This window comes from Budorcas taxicolor, chromosome 5, assembly GCF_023091745.1.
Source record: "Budorcas taxicolor isolate Tak-1 chromosome 5, Takin1.1, whole genome shotgun sequence".
NCBI lineage: Eukaryota > Metazoa > Chordata > Mammalia > Artiodactyla > Bovidae > Budorcas > Budorcas taxicolor.
Window position 1 is genome coordinate 63,275,140 of NC_068914.1, and position 17,691 is coordinate 63,292,830.

Here is a 17,691-nt window from a genome sequence, read left to right on the forward strand (position 1 = left end):
GACACTGACCTAGGCTTGCTAGGTCAACAAAGAGGTACATGGTTCAACAACAAGGTACATGTTCTAAGGAGTTCTAAGGAATTTAGTAGATAGTAAAGATTTTAGCGAGGACTAATGAAAAGAAATATGCCTTTCAAGAGAATGCTCTTGAAATGACAACTGTTCAAAGTTTGGAAGACTTTTTAAGCACAAGCACTTAGTGATGTGCTTATTTAACTTATACGCAGAGCACATCATGTGAAATGCCAGTCTGGATGAGTTACAAGCTGGAATCAAGACTGCCATGAGAAATGTTAACAACCTCAGATATGTGGATGATACCACTCTAGTGGCAGAAAGCGAACAGGAACTAAAGAGCCTCTTGATGAGGGTGAAAGAGGAGAGTGAAAAAGCTGGCTTAAAACTCAATATTTAAAGAAAAAAAAACTAAGATAATGGCATCAGCCCCATCACTTCATGGCAAATAGAAAGGGAAGAGGTGGAAGCAGTGACAGATTTCCTCTTCTTGGGCTCTAAAAGCACTGTGGATGGTGTCTGCAGTCATGAAATTAGAAGACGATTGCTTCTTAGAAAGCCATGACAAACCTCGACAGAGTGTTAAAAAGCAAAGACATCACTTTGCTGACAAAGGTCCATATAGTGAAGTCTAGGGCTCCCCTGGTAGCTCAGCTGGTCAAGAATCCACCTGCAATGCAGGAGACCCTGGTTTGATTCCTGGGTTGAGAAGATCTCCTCGAGAAGGGAACAGCTACCCACTCCAGTATTCTGGCCTGGTAAATTCCATGGACAGAGGAGCCTGGCAGGCTACAGTCCCTGGAGCTGCAGAGTCAGACAAACACGAGATTTTCATTTTCACATGGTCTTTCCAGTAGTCACATACAGATGTGAGAGCTGGATAATGAAGAAGGCAGAGTGCTGAAGAATTGATGCTTTTGACTGCAGTGCTGAAGAAGACTCTTTAGAGTCCCTTGGACTGCAAGGAGATCAAACCAGTCAATCTTAAAAGAAATCAACCCTGAATACTCTTTGGAAGGACTGATGTCGAAGTTCCAATACTTTGGCCACTTGATGGTAGAGCTGACTCATTAGAAAAGACACTGATGCTAGGAAAGATTGAAGGCAGAAGGAGAAGAGGGTGACCGAGGATGAGATGGTTGGATGGCATCACCAATTCAATGGTGAACTTGGGCAAACTCTGGGAGGTGGTGAGGGACAGGAAGCCTGGTGTGCTACAGTCCATGGGCTTGCAAAAAATTGGACACGATTTGGCAACTGAACAACAACAATTTAGTGACATGCTTATTAACACACTTGAACAGGTAATAATTTTGATGGATGTGTCCACAGAAAAGACTCAAAGTCAACTTGCAAGAGGTCAATGTGTAATACGTATTTTGGGTGTTATAGAAAGATGTCAATTTGCAGAGCAGAGAGTAACCGAAGTGGTTTTAAATTAATTCAAAGGAACACAATACAGTAAAGTGAATCAACATGGAACATATTATGTGTCAAAAGCATTTTGCAAAATATCAGCAAGTTGTAAAGTCATATATGCATTATAATGGTATCAACATAAAATATGAAAATATGCAAAACATGGTATCATATATATATGGATGTAGAGTTTGCTATCAAAGTATAAGAAAGAGTACGGCTACTGTGGGGTAACACTCAACACAACTCCGAGGGGATGGTACCCTCATGTCAAGCCCTGAAAACATGCATTGGCATGAGAAACTCCAGCTCAGAATACTTATTCCTAAGAGATAAGCTCTCCCTAAGAGAAAAAGTGGTACTTAAGGGTATAGGAGAGAGGTATATACGGGGCTTTAATTTATCATGATTCACTATTAAAAAGTACATTTGAAACCTATTTCCAGGGCAAGAATAGAGAGGCAGAGGTAGAGACTGGACTTGCAGACATGAGGGGAAAGAGAGGGATGGGGGAAAGGGTAGCATGAATTGGGAGACTGGGATTGACATATATACACTACCATATGTAAAACAGATAGCTAGTGGGAACCTGCTATTTATATATAAAAGCACAAGAAGCTCGGCTTGGTGCTCTGTGATGACCTAGATGGGTGGGGTGGAGGTAGGTGGGACAGAAGTCCAAAGAGAGAAGGGATATATGTATACGCATGGCTGATTCACTTCATTGCACAGCAGAAACAACATTGTAAAGCAATTATACTCCAATTAAAAAATACAGTTGAAACAAATACTGCAAAATGGTAACATCTGACGTTATGTGACGGGTCCACAGTCATTACATTAGTCCCTATATGTGAAATATTTCTTCATGACTTAATACTAACACTACGTAACTAGAAAATCAATGAAAATTCTTGGTTAGTCATAAAAGCGTACCTACAATCATGGCTACATTTTTATTGCAAATTTTGAAGAATCAATCACACTGCAAATAAATTCAGGGATAAAACATTTTGTGTTCTCAAATTAAATAGGAGACTTTATAGGACCTTTTCAGATATGAAAGTAATTTACATAATTTTACACTTGAGCCTTTGCTTGGAGGAAGGCTGAAAGAAAAAGAGAAGTCAGTGGCTAGCTATAAAGGTGATCTTAGGTGCTTTGGGAGTATAGGGGGGAGACACATGCTGAAATGTTCAAACCAAACCAAAATTTAGCAGTTGCCTGAGGAAAAAATATGAATATACAAGTCAAATTCCAAAGATACCTTCTCCAAATTCTGACAATTAGCAAACTCTTAAATGGCAGATAGTTTCCTATCTCAATATGAATGACCCCGTTTCTTTTGTCAGCTACCACAATGAAACCCAGAAATGTACAGTTTACATACCAAAACGTCCATCCCGGGGACATATTTGAGGGTTATCATATAGTCTTTTGGAAGATTTGCCACCTACAGAGACCAAAAGAGAAAAAAAAATCTGTAAGAAAATCCATACACATCAGTTAATCATATTGTTTTTAGTGGTTTAGAGAAAAACACCTGCAAACCTAGTTTCCTTTTAAATTACCACTGATTTTCAACATTTACATACATAGTGATTTTTCATTCTTGATTTCCCTTTGCAATCAAAAGCACTCTCCAGAAATGAAGTAATAATACAAATCTTTTTTCACTCCAAATTCAGTTATGGGTGGCTAACTATAATCTACTGAGTTTGGAAACATGATTTGAATTTCAGCTTCCATCTGTGGTCTTGGAATTTCCCTTCAGGACTATTTTCCTATTTATTCCTCCGAAGGATCAGTAACACGGTGTATTTTTCTCGTTAAGTGGTCCTCCAAATGATGCATCAACGGCACCAGGGAACCTGTTAGAAATGCAAAGCCTCGGACCACACCAGACCTACTGAATCTTACTAAACAAGTCCTCCAGGTGATTCTGATGTGTGCTCAAGTTAGAGAACTACTGTTCTATGTTAATCCTAGGAAAAAAAAGTGTTAAGTTTCAAAAGAACAATGATACTTATAAGCTGCACGTGCTTTATCAGTTAATTAATTTAGAAAGATTCAGTTTTGTGATATAACGTAACCTACTTGCCTGGCACTGAACGTTTGAGATGCCTCAAATGTTTAACTAGCTTCTCTTAAAGACTTTCAAAAAATATCTAACCCATTTCCATCAGTCATTGTGGCATAAGTTGAACAAGCACCTGATTTAGAACCAGGGAATTTAGAAAAAATCTAAACTCTACTTTGGTTTCTCTCATCTGTAAAGTGGAGATAAAAGTATCCATGTCCTATATACACTGCCATGTATAAAATAGCTAGCTAGTGGGAAACTTCCGTATAATAGGGAGCTCAATTTGGTGCTCTGCGATGACCTATCACAGAGTGGGGATGGGGGTGAGACTGGGCAGGGGGAATATAAGCACATATATGGCTGATTCACACTTTTGTAAGGCAGAAACCAGCACAACATCGTAAAGCAGTTGTCCTCCAATTAAAAAAAAAAAAAGAAAAAGTACCTGTCTCTAAGAGTCAATTTAAGAATTTAGATGAGTGTGCCAAGCATCATAAACAATCCATATTCTTTACTGAGAGCTATACTGGAAACTGACTTCCAAGGCACAAGATCTAGTAAGTTACAGAGTTTTCGGTTCACTTGTCTCCTTTTCTACATATCACCAGCTCTGACATCTCACCCTTCTAGCACAGTTAAAATTTCCTTCTGTAGAATATGGCCCATTTATTCTATGTACAAATTGACTTAGCCCGCTGGGTCTTAAAACAATACACAATGTAAAAAAAGTGGTTTTGCTCTATTATATCTTCGGTGGGTCTACCTGCTCTGGCAGACTCATTTTCCGCTTTACCCTATTTCTAAAATCATCACTATTCTCCATCGTGAGCTAGAACCTGGTACATATTTTCAGACTAGTTCATCTCTGACAAGACTCCCAGAACACAGCCCTTATGTTTCGTCTTGGCTTTGCCAATAGCTTCTAGAATTTGAGAACAATTTGCTGAGAAAAGAATCTAGGTAAAGGCATATGCAGTCAGAGGGGTGCCAAGGCAGTAGGTGATCCCATTATCCGTGCTACCATCCAACATCCAATGGAACCACCTCACACTCATCTCAGCCTCCAGCCTAACACTTCCCAAATACTTACCATGTTCTAGCACTGTGTTCATTATGGGCTTACGTTGTATGATCGCATCCAACCCTCAGAATCACTTTCACATAGTATTGGTAAATTGATGAATGAAGAACTTAAGACTCAAAGAGGTCAAATAACTTGACTGAGGTCACATGACTACTACCTGTTAAGTCTGGACTAGAACTCAGGTCTCTGACAGCCACGCCTCCGTTACCTCTCAGCTCAACTACACGTGGTCACCCATCTACTCTCTGCACACTGTCCTAGATATTTCCCACTTGTGAGGCTCACAAACATCTCTCCTCGTGCCACCCCCAAGAAAACAGTCAAGTCTGCACTGCTTACTGAGAACACATCTGCACTGCCACAGGAGGTGGCATTCTTTAAGTTCAGGGTGACTTTTCACATTAACGTTCTTTCTCTTGGTCAAACTTCCCACCATGCTTCCAGGATTTCTTTTGTCTTGTGGATCTTCACCCCCATATTTGAAAAGCAGATGGACCTCATCATTTTATGGAAACCCCGGTGGAAAGCAGAGCTAACAGCTTCACAGGTATAAAAGCTGGAATCAGAATGAGCAGCACCATTCTGTTTTGTTACGAACCGACCAGGTAAGTGAAAGCCATTCCAGATGGAGAAGCATGGCATGAAATGGTGGGTGTTCTGAACACAGGTGCTTGACAATCTAGCCCCCTTCCTTAAGCACAGTTAACATTATCGGAAAATAAATACAGAACTGACCAAATTAGTATTCAGAAAACTTATGATCTGAGTATGTACCAAGAGAGCAGAGAAAATGTAAGATACGCTGGCCAATTCTGTTTTATTAGTAATTGACATGTAAAAATTGCTGCAAAGAAGTCAAAGAAACCTTACCACTTGGTGGGGGGGCGGGGGTGGACGGTGGAGGGGTGGGGGTGGGGGGGGGAGGTGGCAGTATAGCATAATAATTTCTGCCTTAAACTGATTTACTGATATTTAGTTTCTAAGGGAGCTGAAAAGGAATACTATTTTTGAAAAATGCTTTAAAAGTTTAAAAGGTTTTGGTACACAGTCTCTGTCACAACCAAGATACATATTATTGGGTCTATTTTACCGAACGACACATGGAGGCTCAGAGGGGTTAACTGGCATCTCGGGGTCACAGACATGAGTACACAGTGCGAGTGAGCACACAAATCCCGGCTCTGGGATTTGTGCAGGTCTCAGCAGTCATCTGTCGATCAGTCTCCACATTATTACTTTCTTGGAATGCACTGGTTCATTTCCAATCACATTTGGAAGAGAAATTAGGAAGTCAAGTTGTATATTTTTTATGGCCACTTCATGAATTATTATTTTACTTTATAAACATTCATAGTATGTTGAATAGCATCCAAAAAGCACAGATAACCTTGTGATAAATTCTGTTTCTCTTATGCATGGTGAGCACTGCAGAAATTTGATAGAGTAGAGGGAGCCTTTGGCCTGGAACTAGGAAGATAAGCTGTTCCTTCGAGGCAGTTACTTTGACGAAGGACTCACAGCACAGGTCTTGGGGACACACTGCTCAGGCTGGATCCAGGTCCTGCCACGTGCTAATTCAGTGATCTTGGGCAAGTTACCAAATCTTCTTTAGCCTCAAGTTCCACATAGGTAAAATGGGAATCACAGAACTGAGCTGGTGGATTTATTAAGACTATACAAGGATAATGTAACTTGTTTAAAATACTTATTTAGTGTTGTGTGTGAATGAGTACTTAATAATTGCAAGGGAGAGGGACATTCTAAATACAGGAAGGAAGGGACATCTGCAAAGACAAAGACATGGTAGACCAGGGACAGATCATTCAGGCTCTAGCCGGTAGGAGGTAAGAAATATACCAGGAGACCCACATCAGTGAGGGACCTGAATGTTGGGCCACGGAGGCCAAGTGGGAAGCAGTAAGGTTCAGTGGAACCAGTTCCACCACTAGAGCCCTACAAGTCACTCTTGTCTTAGGCACATTGCTTCCTTCCTGTGGAATCTCTACCCCTCATCTGTAAGATGAAGAAGTTGAAGGAGAAAATTACTAAGAATTCAGTTGGATTTAACTTCCTTATGTAAGCAGTGGTGTTACACTGAATGTTAACCTGGTGGGCTGCCACCTACGGGGTCGCACAGAGTCGGACACGACTGAAGCGACTTAGCAGCAGCAGCAACAGTTTGGAAGTATGCACTGAAGCAAAGAGAGAAGACAGACCAGGGCAGTTTAGAAGACCAGTGGGAGAGTACTGAACACGCATTAAATATTTCTACAGAGATTAGAAGCTGAAAAACCAGAGACGTGCTTTAGATTCCAAGGAAGCATCCTGCTGGTAAGGTTATGTGGATACGGATACGGCTACAGATTTTGAAAACCTAACTGTCCTAGCAAAATAAGTTCAGGGCAAAAATTAAAAAGAAATAGAACCTAATTGATGGAAAATTTATCAAAGCTCAAATTATTCCAATGAAAGAAATGGTTTGGAGTGTGAGGATTTAAATACTGTATCAGATTAGAAAATGCATAAAACTTCCAAAACAAGTCATTTTGTGATATGATGGGCTTCCCAGGTGGCTCAGATGGTAAAGAATCTGCCTGGGATATGGGAGATCTGTGTTCAATCCCTGGGTAGGGAAGATCCCCTAAAGAAGGCAATGGCAACACACTCCAGCATTCTGGCTTGGAGACTCCCATGGACAGAGAGCTTGGCAGGCTATAGTCCATGGGGTTGCAAAGGGTCAGACACAACTGAGAAACTAACACTTTCACTCTATTACTAGAGAGGCCCACTTGCTATCTCTTCATTTTTTTGGATATCTTAAGGATTGATCATACTCAGTGATACTAGGGGGAAAATGCATAAGAGAATCAGTTCAGTTCACTTGCTCAGTCGTGTCCAACCCTTTGCGAACCGATGAATTGCAGCACGCCTGGCCTCCCTGTCCATCACCAACTCCCGGAGTTCACTCAGACTCACGTCCATAGAGTCCGTGATGCCATCCAGCCATCTCATCCTCTGTCGGCCCCTTCTCCTCCTGCCCCCAATCCCTCCCAGCATCACAGTCTTTTCCAATGAGTCAACTCTTCACATGAGGTAGCCAAAGTACCGGAGTTTCAGCTTCAGCATCATTCCTTCCAAAGAAATCCCAGGGCTGATCTCCTTCAGAATGGACTGGTTGGATCTCCTTGCAGTCCAAGGGACTCTCAAGAGTCTTCTCCAACAACACAGTTCAAAAGCATCAATTCTTCGGCGCTCAGCCTTCTTCACAGTCCAACTCTCACATCCATACCTGACTACTGAAAAAACCATAGCCTTGACTAGACAGACCTTTCTTGGCAAAGTAATGTCTCTGCTTTTGAATATGCTATCTAGGTTGGTCATAACTTTCCTTCCAAAGAGTAAGCGCCTTTTAATTTCATGGCTGCAGTCACCATCTGCAGTGACTCTGGAGCCCCCCCAGAAAATAAAGTCTGATACTCTTTCCACTGTTTCCCCATCTATTTCCCATGAAGTGATGGGACAAGATGCCATGATCTTCGTTTCCTGAATGTTGAGCTTTAAGCCAACTTTTTCACTCTCCTCTTTCACTTTCATCAAGAGGCTTTTTAGTTCCTCTTCACTTTCTTCCATAAGGGTGGTGTCATCTGCATATCTGAGGTTATTGCTATTTCTCCCGGCAATCTTGATCCCAGCTTGTGCTTCCTCCAGCCCAGCGTTTCTCATGATGTACTCTGCATAGAAGTTAAATAAGCAGGGTGACAATATACAGCCTTGACGTACTCCTTTTCCTATTTGGAACCAAACTGTTATTCCATGTCCAGTTCTAACTGTTGCTTCCTAACCTGCATAAAGGTTTCTCAAGAAGCAGGTCAGGTGGTCTGGTATTCCCTTCTCTCTCAGAATTTTCCACAGTTTATTGTGATCCACACAGTCAAAGGCTTTGGCATAGTCAATAAAGCAGAAATAGATGTTTTTCTGGAACTTTCTTGCTTTTTCCATGATCCAGCAGATGATGGCAATTTGATCTCTGGTTCCTCTGCCTTTTCTAAAACCAGCTTGAACATCTGGAAGTTCACGGTTCACGTATTGCTGAAGCCTGGCTTGGAGAATTTTGAGCATTACTTTACTAGTGTGTGAGATGAGTGAAATTCTGCAGTAGTTTGAGCATTCTTTGACATTGTCTTTCTTTGGAATTGGAATGAAGACTGACCTTTTCCAGTCCTGTGGCCACTGGTGAGTTTCCCAAATTTGCTGGCATATTGAGTGCAACACTTTCACAACATCATCTTTCAGGATTTGAAACAGCTCAACTGGAAGTCCACCACCTCCACTAGCTTTGTTCGTAGTGATGCTTTCTAAGGCCCACTTGACTTCACATTCCAGGATGTCTGGCTCTAGGTGAGTGATCATACCATCATGATTATCTTGGTCATGAAGATCTTTTTTGTACAGTTCTTCTGTGTATTCTTGCCACCTCTACTTAGTATCTTCTGCTTCCGTTAGGTCCATACCATTTCTGTCCTTTATTGAGCCCATCTTTGCAAGAAATGTTCCCTTGGTATCTCTAATTTTCTTGAAGAGATCTCTAGTCTTCCCCATTCTGTTGTTTTCCTCTATTTCTTTGCATTGATCACTGAGGAAGTCTTTCTTATCTCTCCTTGCTATTCTTTGGAACTCTGCATTCAGATGCTTAGATCTTTCCTTTTCTCCTTTGCTTTTCACTTCTTTTCTTTTCACAGCTATTTGTAAGGCCTCCCCAGATAGCCATTTTGCTTTTTTGCATTTCTTTTCCATGGGGATGGTCTTGACCTGTCTCCTGTACAATGTCACGAACCTCAGTTCATAGTTCAAAAGGCACTCTATCAGATCTAGTCCCTTAAATCTATTTCTCACTTCCACTGTATAATCATAAGGGATTTGATTTAGGTCATACCTGAATGGTCTACTGGTTTTCCCTACTTTCTTCAATTTAAGTCTGAATTTGGCAATAAGGAGCTGATGATCTGAGCCACAGTCAGCTCCCAGTCTTGTTTTTGCTGACTGTATACAGCTTCTCCGTCTTTGGCTGCAAAGAATATAATCAATCTGATTTCGGTGTTGACCATCTGGTGATGTCCATGTGTAGAGTCTTCTCTTGTGTTGTTGGAAGAGGGTGTTTGCTATGAATAGTGTGTTCTCTTGGCAAAACTCTATTAGCCTTTGCCCTGCTTCATTCCGCATTCCAAGGCCAAATTTGCCTGTTACTCCAGGGATTTCTTGACTTCCTACTTTTGTATTCCAGTCCCCTATAATGAAAGGACATCTTTTTTGGGTGTTAGTTCTAAAAGGTCTTGTAGGTCTTCATAGAACCCTTCAACTTCAGCTTTTTCAGTATTACTGGTTGGGGCATAGACTTGGATAACTGTGATATTGAATGGTTTACCTTGGAAACGAACAGAGATCATTCTGTTGTTTTTGAGATTGCATCCAAGTACTGCATTTTGGACTCTTCTGTTGACCATGATGGCTATTCCATTTCTTCTGAGGGATTCCTGCCCACGGTAGTAGATATAATGGTCATCTGAGTTAAATTCACCCATTCCAGTCCATTTTAGTTCACTGATTCCTAGAATGTCGACATTCACTCTTGCCATCTCCTGTTTGACCACTTCCAATTCACCTTGTTTCATGTACCTAACATTCCAGGTTCCTATGCAATATTGCTCTTTACAGCATCGGACCTTGCTTCTATCACCAGTCACATCCACAACTGGGTATTGTTTTTGCTTTGGCTCCATCCCTTCTTTCTTTCTGGAGTTATTTCTCCACTGATCTCCAGTAGCATATTGGGCAGCTACTGACCTGGGGAGTTCCTTTGTCAGTACCCTATCATTTTGCCTTTTCATACTGTTCATGGGATTCTCGAGGCAAGAATACTGAAGTGGTTTGCCATTCCCTTCTCCCATGGACCACATACTGTCAGCTCTCTCCACCATGACCCGCCCATCTTATGTGGCCCCACAGGGCATGGCTTAGTTTCACTGAGTTGGACAAGGCTGTGGTCCATGTGATTAGACTGACTAGTTTTCTGTGGTTATGGTTTCAGTGTGTCTGCCCTCTGATGCCTTCTTGCAACACCTACCGTCTTACTTGGGTTTCTCTCACCTTGGATGTGGGTTAGTTACCATGGCTATAATAGCATGTGGAAATGCTGGAAACTTGGCCAAAAAAGTCTTTGCAAGCCAAAGACTTACCATGCCCTGTAGGTATTTGGACTCGGGAGAAAAAAATCTCAAAGTCAGAACATTTAACTCCCTCTCTAGATCACTGATCTGAAAGCTCTGGATCTCAAGATCCAAACATCATTGAGGTCTCTCAGTCTTGTGAAATCAGTGGCTTTTTGGACATCCTCAGTGAGAACCTTGTCTCAGTTGTTTCTGCCAAGATGTTGATAAGAATCAAAATGCAATGATAGTAACTCATGATTCCCTTGAGCCTACATGAAACAGTGCACACACAGTTGACCTTTCTGAGGAAAAGAGTCCAGTTCTCAAAGTCTCTGTGATGCAGAGAAGTTTAAGAATCACTGCTGATTCTTAGAGCAAAAAAAGCCTTCTATGCTTGTACTTAAAATATCCCGGTAATATCTCAGTTTCCTCCCATGCCACAGCTTAGTGTAACACTGGTTGTTCAGTCCTCAGAAATAACAGAACAAGGCTTTTTGCCTTTTTATTGCCCCTTATAAGCCATTTCTTGTTCATACTGACTAAAAATCTCACCGGGTCAATTGCTTTTTTGTTTTTTAAATAATGACTCAGTCAGTGATTTAGAAGAAATTAACATGACAACTCACAAGACTTTCTGGCTCCTCTTTCCTCAGTGAACAATACCTAAATAAGTTTAGATGATCCTTGTCTCCTTCAAATGAAAGAGATTAAAACCATTTGGTCTCTACCGTCTAACACAGGGAACTCTACTAAATGCTCTGTGGTGACCTAAATGAGAAGGAAATCTAAAAAAGAGAGGATATATGTATAACTGACTCAGTTTGCTACACAGCAGAAACTAACTCAACATGTACAGCAATGATACTCCAATAAAAATTAATTTAAAAATGTTGGTCTGCTTCATAAACACACCTTATGATGATGAGTCCTGTTAAGTAGTCCTAATCTATAATTTCCTAATCATAAAGTAAGGAGACTTCTACCTAGGAAATACAATTCAAGAGGATAGAATGATTGTTCTTAAACTGCAGTTGATACTGACATGTTAAGACATCATAAATTATGAACTGGGTTCTTATGTTCCAGAGATAAGCAGTTATGGGTTCATACTACTAGTCATCTCCCAGTTTCCAGGTAAGAATCATCAGGTTACTAACCATCACTAGGCTTCAGCTGCCTAATCAATACACTGGTGCATTAGTCAGGCTTCCCTTTGACCCAGATGGTAAAGAATACACAGGTGGACAAAATCATTACCTCCTAGAGCTGCAATGACTAAAACAGAAAATCCACAGACAATGCTTTGAGTGTTGCTTGGATGTTCACACAATAATATCTGCTGTAAAAAAGTCAAGGAGCAGGAGATACTGTACCTAAGTGGTTTATCTTACAAAGGAAGAACAACATTTTCTTTATGATAAGATTGACATGCTTGGCAACATAGCTAGTCAATTTTTACAAATATTATTTCTAATATACTCTGTCCTTTGAGTACTGTTTAAGTCCAAAATTTAGCTTTAAATAGAGGGGAAAAAAAAAATCTACTGACTGCAGGAGCAGAAAGTAAAATGCCAAATATTGCAAATTAATAAAAAATCAACTTTAAAAACTATCCAGCTATCAAACTGTTGTTCTTCAATGGTCAAACAAAACTATGGGGGACCTCTGCTTTTAAAGAGAAGATATACTTTGAAATGGGAAGATGCAGAGACTCCAATCCTCCATTTTAATGCAGTGGTAATTCTATCCAAAGAACATTGTATTTGAAGAGAATAAAAATTCAGCACTATTCAAAACTGTCCACTCGAAGTGTGAAATTTGTTATCTAAGAATATTTTTATAATTTCCTATTATGCCAAACTGTAAGAGTCATGTATTAATCTGTTTAAAATAATTGCCTACTGCAAGACCAGGAAAGCCACAAATTTCTGACTTTACGCTACTGATCTATAGACTGACCTTGAAAAGACAGTGATTTCCACTTTTATAAGATGAGGGCTAGAACAGCAACCTGCCTTAAACATTTTAAGGAAGACAAATAATTACCCAACAGATAAAGATAAAAATGTTTTCAAAAAGCAGCAAAGTCACATTCAATTAAACTCCCCCAGACAGTAGAAAGAACAGAAGGAAAAACTAAATTGATCTATTTCAATGTTTGGATTCCTTTTTTATCAACATAGTCATTAAGAGCTGCAGTTGAACCACTCCAAAGATACACGTTTTTAAAGTTTGATTCACCCCCTTCCCAAATACCCTTTCTTTAGGTAGGTCTGAGTTTGCCATTTAACACAAGTCTTGCAACATTTTTTAGTAACAAAGCAAAATGTTCTGTAAATAGATGAACTATTATGCTGAGTAAACATGCCAGAAGGGTTTCAAATGGAAACCATGGGGACTATAGGTGTAGTACAAAATGTCCAAAAAGAAATTAAAAAGAAAATGACAGTGAAGTCACAAATACGCTTCTGTGACATGGGAGTCACCCCAAGCAAACAAACTTAAGATTTGTGGGCAGAGTGCAAGTTGCCACCTACAGCAAAGGCGGAACTGGCAGCATTGGTGAAGGAATGATTTTAGTCGAATAAATTACAATGAGCAAAGGGTAAAAAGGTATTCTCAACCCACTTTCTTTTTCTCAAGTAAAATGTACAAATGTTATGCCTGAAAAACAAGTAAATCTAATCTGATATAACCTCCTTTAGTCAAGGCATAACTGGATTATTCCAACACGTACAATCTGAAGAAGTAGGACTATGGAATAAGAGAATCTCAGGGCTAAAATGGGCCTCCCAAGTTATCCAATTTGCTAGTTCTTATCTTTTTGGGGGGAGAGTTACAGACTTCTCTGGGAAGCAGATGAAAAGTTACACATGTTCTTAGAAACACACATAGGGCTTCCCTTATAGCTCAGTTGGTAAATCATCTGCCTGCAGTGCAGGAGTTGGAGAAGGAAATGGCAACCCACTCCAGTGTTCTTGCCTAGAGAATCCCAGGGATGGGGGAGCCTGGTGGGCTGCCATCTATGGGGTTGCACAGAGTCGGACACGACTGAATTGACTTAGCAGCAGCAGCCATGCAGGAGACCCGGGTTCAATTCCTGGGCTGGGAAGATTCCCTGGAGAAGGAAATGACAACCCACTCCAGTATTCTTGCCTGGATAATCCCATGGACAGAGGAGCCTGGTGGGCACAGTCCATGGGATGGCAAGAGCTAGACACAACTTAGCGAATAAACCACCACCAGAAACACATAAGGCACAGAGCAAGCATAATTTGGAATTTCATTGGAAAGAGTTTGAAAGTTTATGAATTCTAGATTAAGAACTACTGATTATGTCCTAATTCCTCATTTTCAAAACCAAAAGTTGAATCCCAGAAAGGTTCAGAGATTTACTTGTCCAAAGTCAAACAGCTGGATAACAGCAGAGCTGGTATCAAACACCCCAGTAAGCCTGACCTACTTCAAGATGCTTTTTTGCTCCACTGTTCTCCAGAGAGAGGCTGTGGTTATCTGTAGCCATAAAACTGAAAAGTCACTCATGTCCCTGTTTGAATTCGTGAAATCAATGAGTTTTAGGCTAAGGATGGGAACGCCACTTCTTTTCAAATATGGAAACAACCCCATATTGTAAGTATAATATTATGACCTCAGCAGTCCTGACCTATGCAAATGACTATCACCTGGGACGCCAGTCCAACACATTGCCAGTCCAACACATTAAGTTTCCTACATCACATCTCCATGAACCGCAATCCAGTATTTCTGAGGCAGGGCCCTGATGGCTAAACTTTTCATAAGGACCCTCAGAGATTGTCACTGGATGGTTCTCAAGTAATATTCCACAAAACGCCGGTTTAGAGATGTGATTTGCAAACATTTTTTCCAGAAGCTCAATTCTTTGTTCCACCCAAGTCTGATTTAGAAACCCAGAAACACAAATAAAAGCAGAGCTGCTGGGTAGTCTCTTAAGCCAGTCTGAAAACCACTGTCCTAGAAGACAACACAGGTGTGGGACCAGGAGCTGGACCTCACCACTCATGGATCTCAGTTTTCCTATTTATGAAATTCTAAATTCTCTAAATTCAGCTCCAGTATCCTATGACCCACAAACATCACTACCATCACACTACCATTCTATCCTCCGTTGCTAAGTATGTCCAACTCTTTGTGACCCTGGACTGTAGCTCACCAGGCTCCTCCGTCCATGGGATTATCCAGGCGAGAATACTAGAGTGGGTTGCCATTTTCTCCTCCAGGGGATCTTCCCAACCTAGGAATCAAATCCGGGTCTCTTGCATTGAGAGATTCTTTACCACCGAGCCACCAAGGGGGCCCTGTACTACAATTACTAACATAATATTTAGCAAGCACTTGCTATGTTCCTAGCACTGTCCTTTTAATTTATTTAATCTTTAAAATCACTCTGTGAGGTTAGGTACAGTAGATCCTTGAACAACACGTGTTTGAATTTCGTGAGTCTACTCATACTCCTATTTTTTTTCAATAGTATTACACTACTACACAATCCACCTTTGTTGAATCCGTGGAAGCAAAAACCACAGCTAGGGAGGAACCTTATATGCAGAGGGCCAGCTATAGGCTGTGAGATGATTTTCCACTGCCAGAAGGTTGGCACTGCTAACCCCTGTTGTACCATTAATCTATTATAATGATGAGGAAACTGGGGCACAGAGAGATTATGTGACAATAACTGTGGTTATACATATATGTGCATATATATATATACACACATACACACATTCTCTTATTCCATCTACACCACAAAATTGGGAAGAACTGAGCTTTAGAAAGATAATTTCTTATCTAAGGTCAAAGAGCATGTCTGTCAGATGCTAAAATCCATTCTAACCAAAAAATTAGTACAAGCCGGATCCCATACTTTACCAGAAAATATTTTAAATAGCACCCATTTTCATGTGGTTATTGTGTATTAGTGATCTGCTTTCATATATTCATAGAGATGGCTTAGCCCCAAACTAGATTATAAACACTCTGAGACCAGGGATTATTTCATATCTTTCAATTTCCTACTCTATGAAATACTGGCTGTGCATTAAGTAGGTCTTCATTCAATCAGAAGTGATCTTCTAAATCCTTTTTTGTTATTAACTTGACTTTTCCCCCAATAATCTTGAGTAAACACACTAATTTCATTTAGATCAACTCTTGAAATTAAAAAATTCCCCTCTGAGTCAGTTGCTGGAAGGGAGAAAAAAGACTTTTTTTCAGCTTAATGATTTTACATTTGCCCCTGGGGAAAGGAATTATATTAATATTTTACTAAGTATGTCTTTCCAGGCATTTCTTTCTCAAAGTTTCTTGCATTTTTCAACTGATAGGTAACAGACTGAAAATAAGCAGATGGTTAAAGACAAGAACGGAAAATCTTGGAAGGTGCTTACAATACTTACTTATGCCACGTGAAAATATCGGTTTGACATTTCACAGGAAGTGGTGCTTATTAAGTAACATTCTTCAAACAGCAAAAAATACTGACTACAAGTAATTTTTCTTAAATGCCATTTTAATTTTGGACATGTTTAGCCTGTGGTCAGATACACCATCACCTTCCATCTGTGATTCCTTGCTCACATATTTGAAGTTGGATGCCTAGGACAAATTCCTATCTCCTCTGCTCATTGTAGCGCCATGGTTCCACAAATAGCCCCATTAAGAGTTGTTCACGTCCCAGCTGTGACCTACTTTAAGTCTATTTTGGAGACTCGCATTAATCTAACATATATGTAAACCCATACAACATAGAAAAAGCTATGGTTTTTCCGGTAGTCATGTATGTATGTGAGAGTTGGACCATAAAGAAAGCTGAGTGTCAAAGAAAAAGAATTGATGCTTTTGAACTGTGGTGTTGGAGAGGCCTCCTGAGAGTCTCTTGGACTGCAAGGTGATCAAACCAGTCAACCCTAAAGAAAATCAGTCCTGAATATTCATTGGAAGGACTGATGGTGAAACTGAAACTCCAATACTTTGGCCACCTGATGCAAAGAACTGACTCCATAGAAAAGACCCTGATGCTGATAAAGATTGAACGGAGGAGGAGAAGGGAACAATAGAGGATGAGATATTTGGATGATATCACCAACTCTATGGACGTGAGTTTGAGCAAGCTCCAGGAGTTGGTGATAGACTGGGAGGCCTGGAGTACTGCAGTCCAAGGGGTTGCAAAGAGTCAAACATGACTGAGCAACTGAACTGAACTGATACAACGTAGATAAAACTGGCCATAATAAGAAATGAGGTTAAAGTAAGGTCACAATATTTTGGTCTCTAAACTTTGACAGCATAAACCATCTAAAACAATGGTTCTTAAACCTCCTTTAAGGAATATCTTTAAAATGTAGATGCCTAGAGCCCTTCCTCAGACCTGTTTAAACGGTGGGGCCCAGACACCTGTGACTTTCATGAACGTCACAGATAATTTAGTTGCTGCACAGTGATGAACATCCATACTTTATCCATCGAACAAACATTTCATGAGGGCCTTTGACCCATAACAAATTTTGAATATAAATGTTTTCTCCTTAGTATAGTTCCTTGGCTCACAAACTAACGAGCAACTTGAGGAAAAGGATCATGATCTATGTTTTGAAAAAAGTACTTCCCCCAGCCCATCCTTAAACCCAGCTGGGCATACAGGAGGCAAATGTTACAGTGCTTGGATCACCAGCCCCTCAAATAAAACATGTTGATACACCTTCAGATACTGCACCAGAGAATATTTTTAAGCCTGGACTTTGTAGGTATCCAAAGAAATCTGCACGGTGGGTGTGTGTGTGTGCATGTATGTGTATATTCTTAATTCTACATTGTATGCGTATATTCTTAATTCTACATTGAGACTA

At 40.4% G+C, this 17,691-nt stretch overlaps 1 protein-coding gene across 1 annotated transcript in view; it reads right to left on the bottom strand.

The window, feature by feature from the left end:
* The window catches only part of KITLG (KIT ligand), a 126,186-nt gene that overhangs the window by 66,864 nt on the left and 41,631 nt on the right, over positions 1-17,691 (bottom strand). Inside the window, exon 3 of the mRNA XM_052640818.1 lies at positions 2,825-2,887. Coding sequence (XP_052496778.1) covers positions 2,825-2,887 — 63 coding nt within the window. The remainder of the gene's footprint in view (positions 1-2,824; positions 2,888-17,691) is intronic.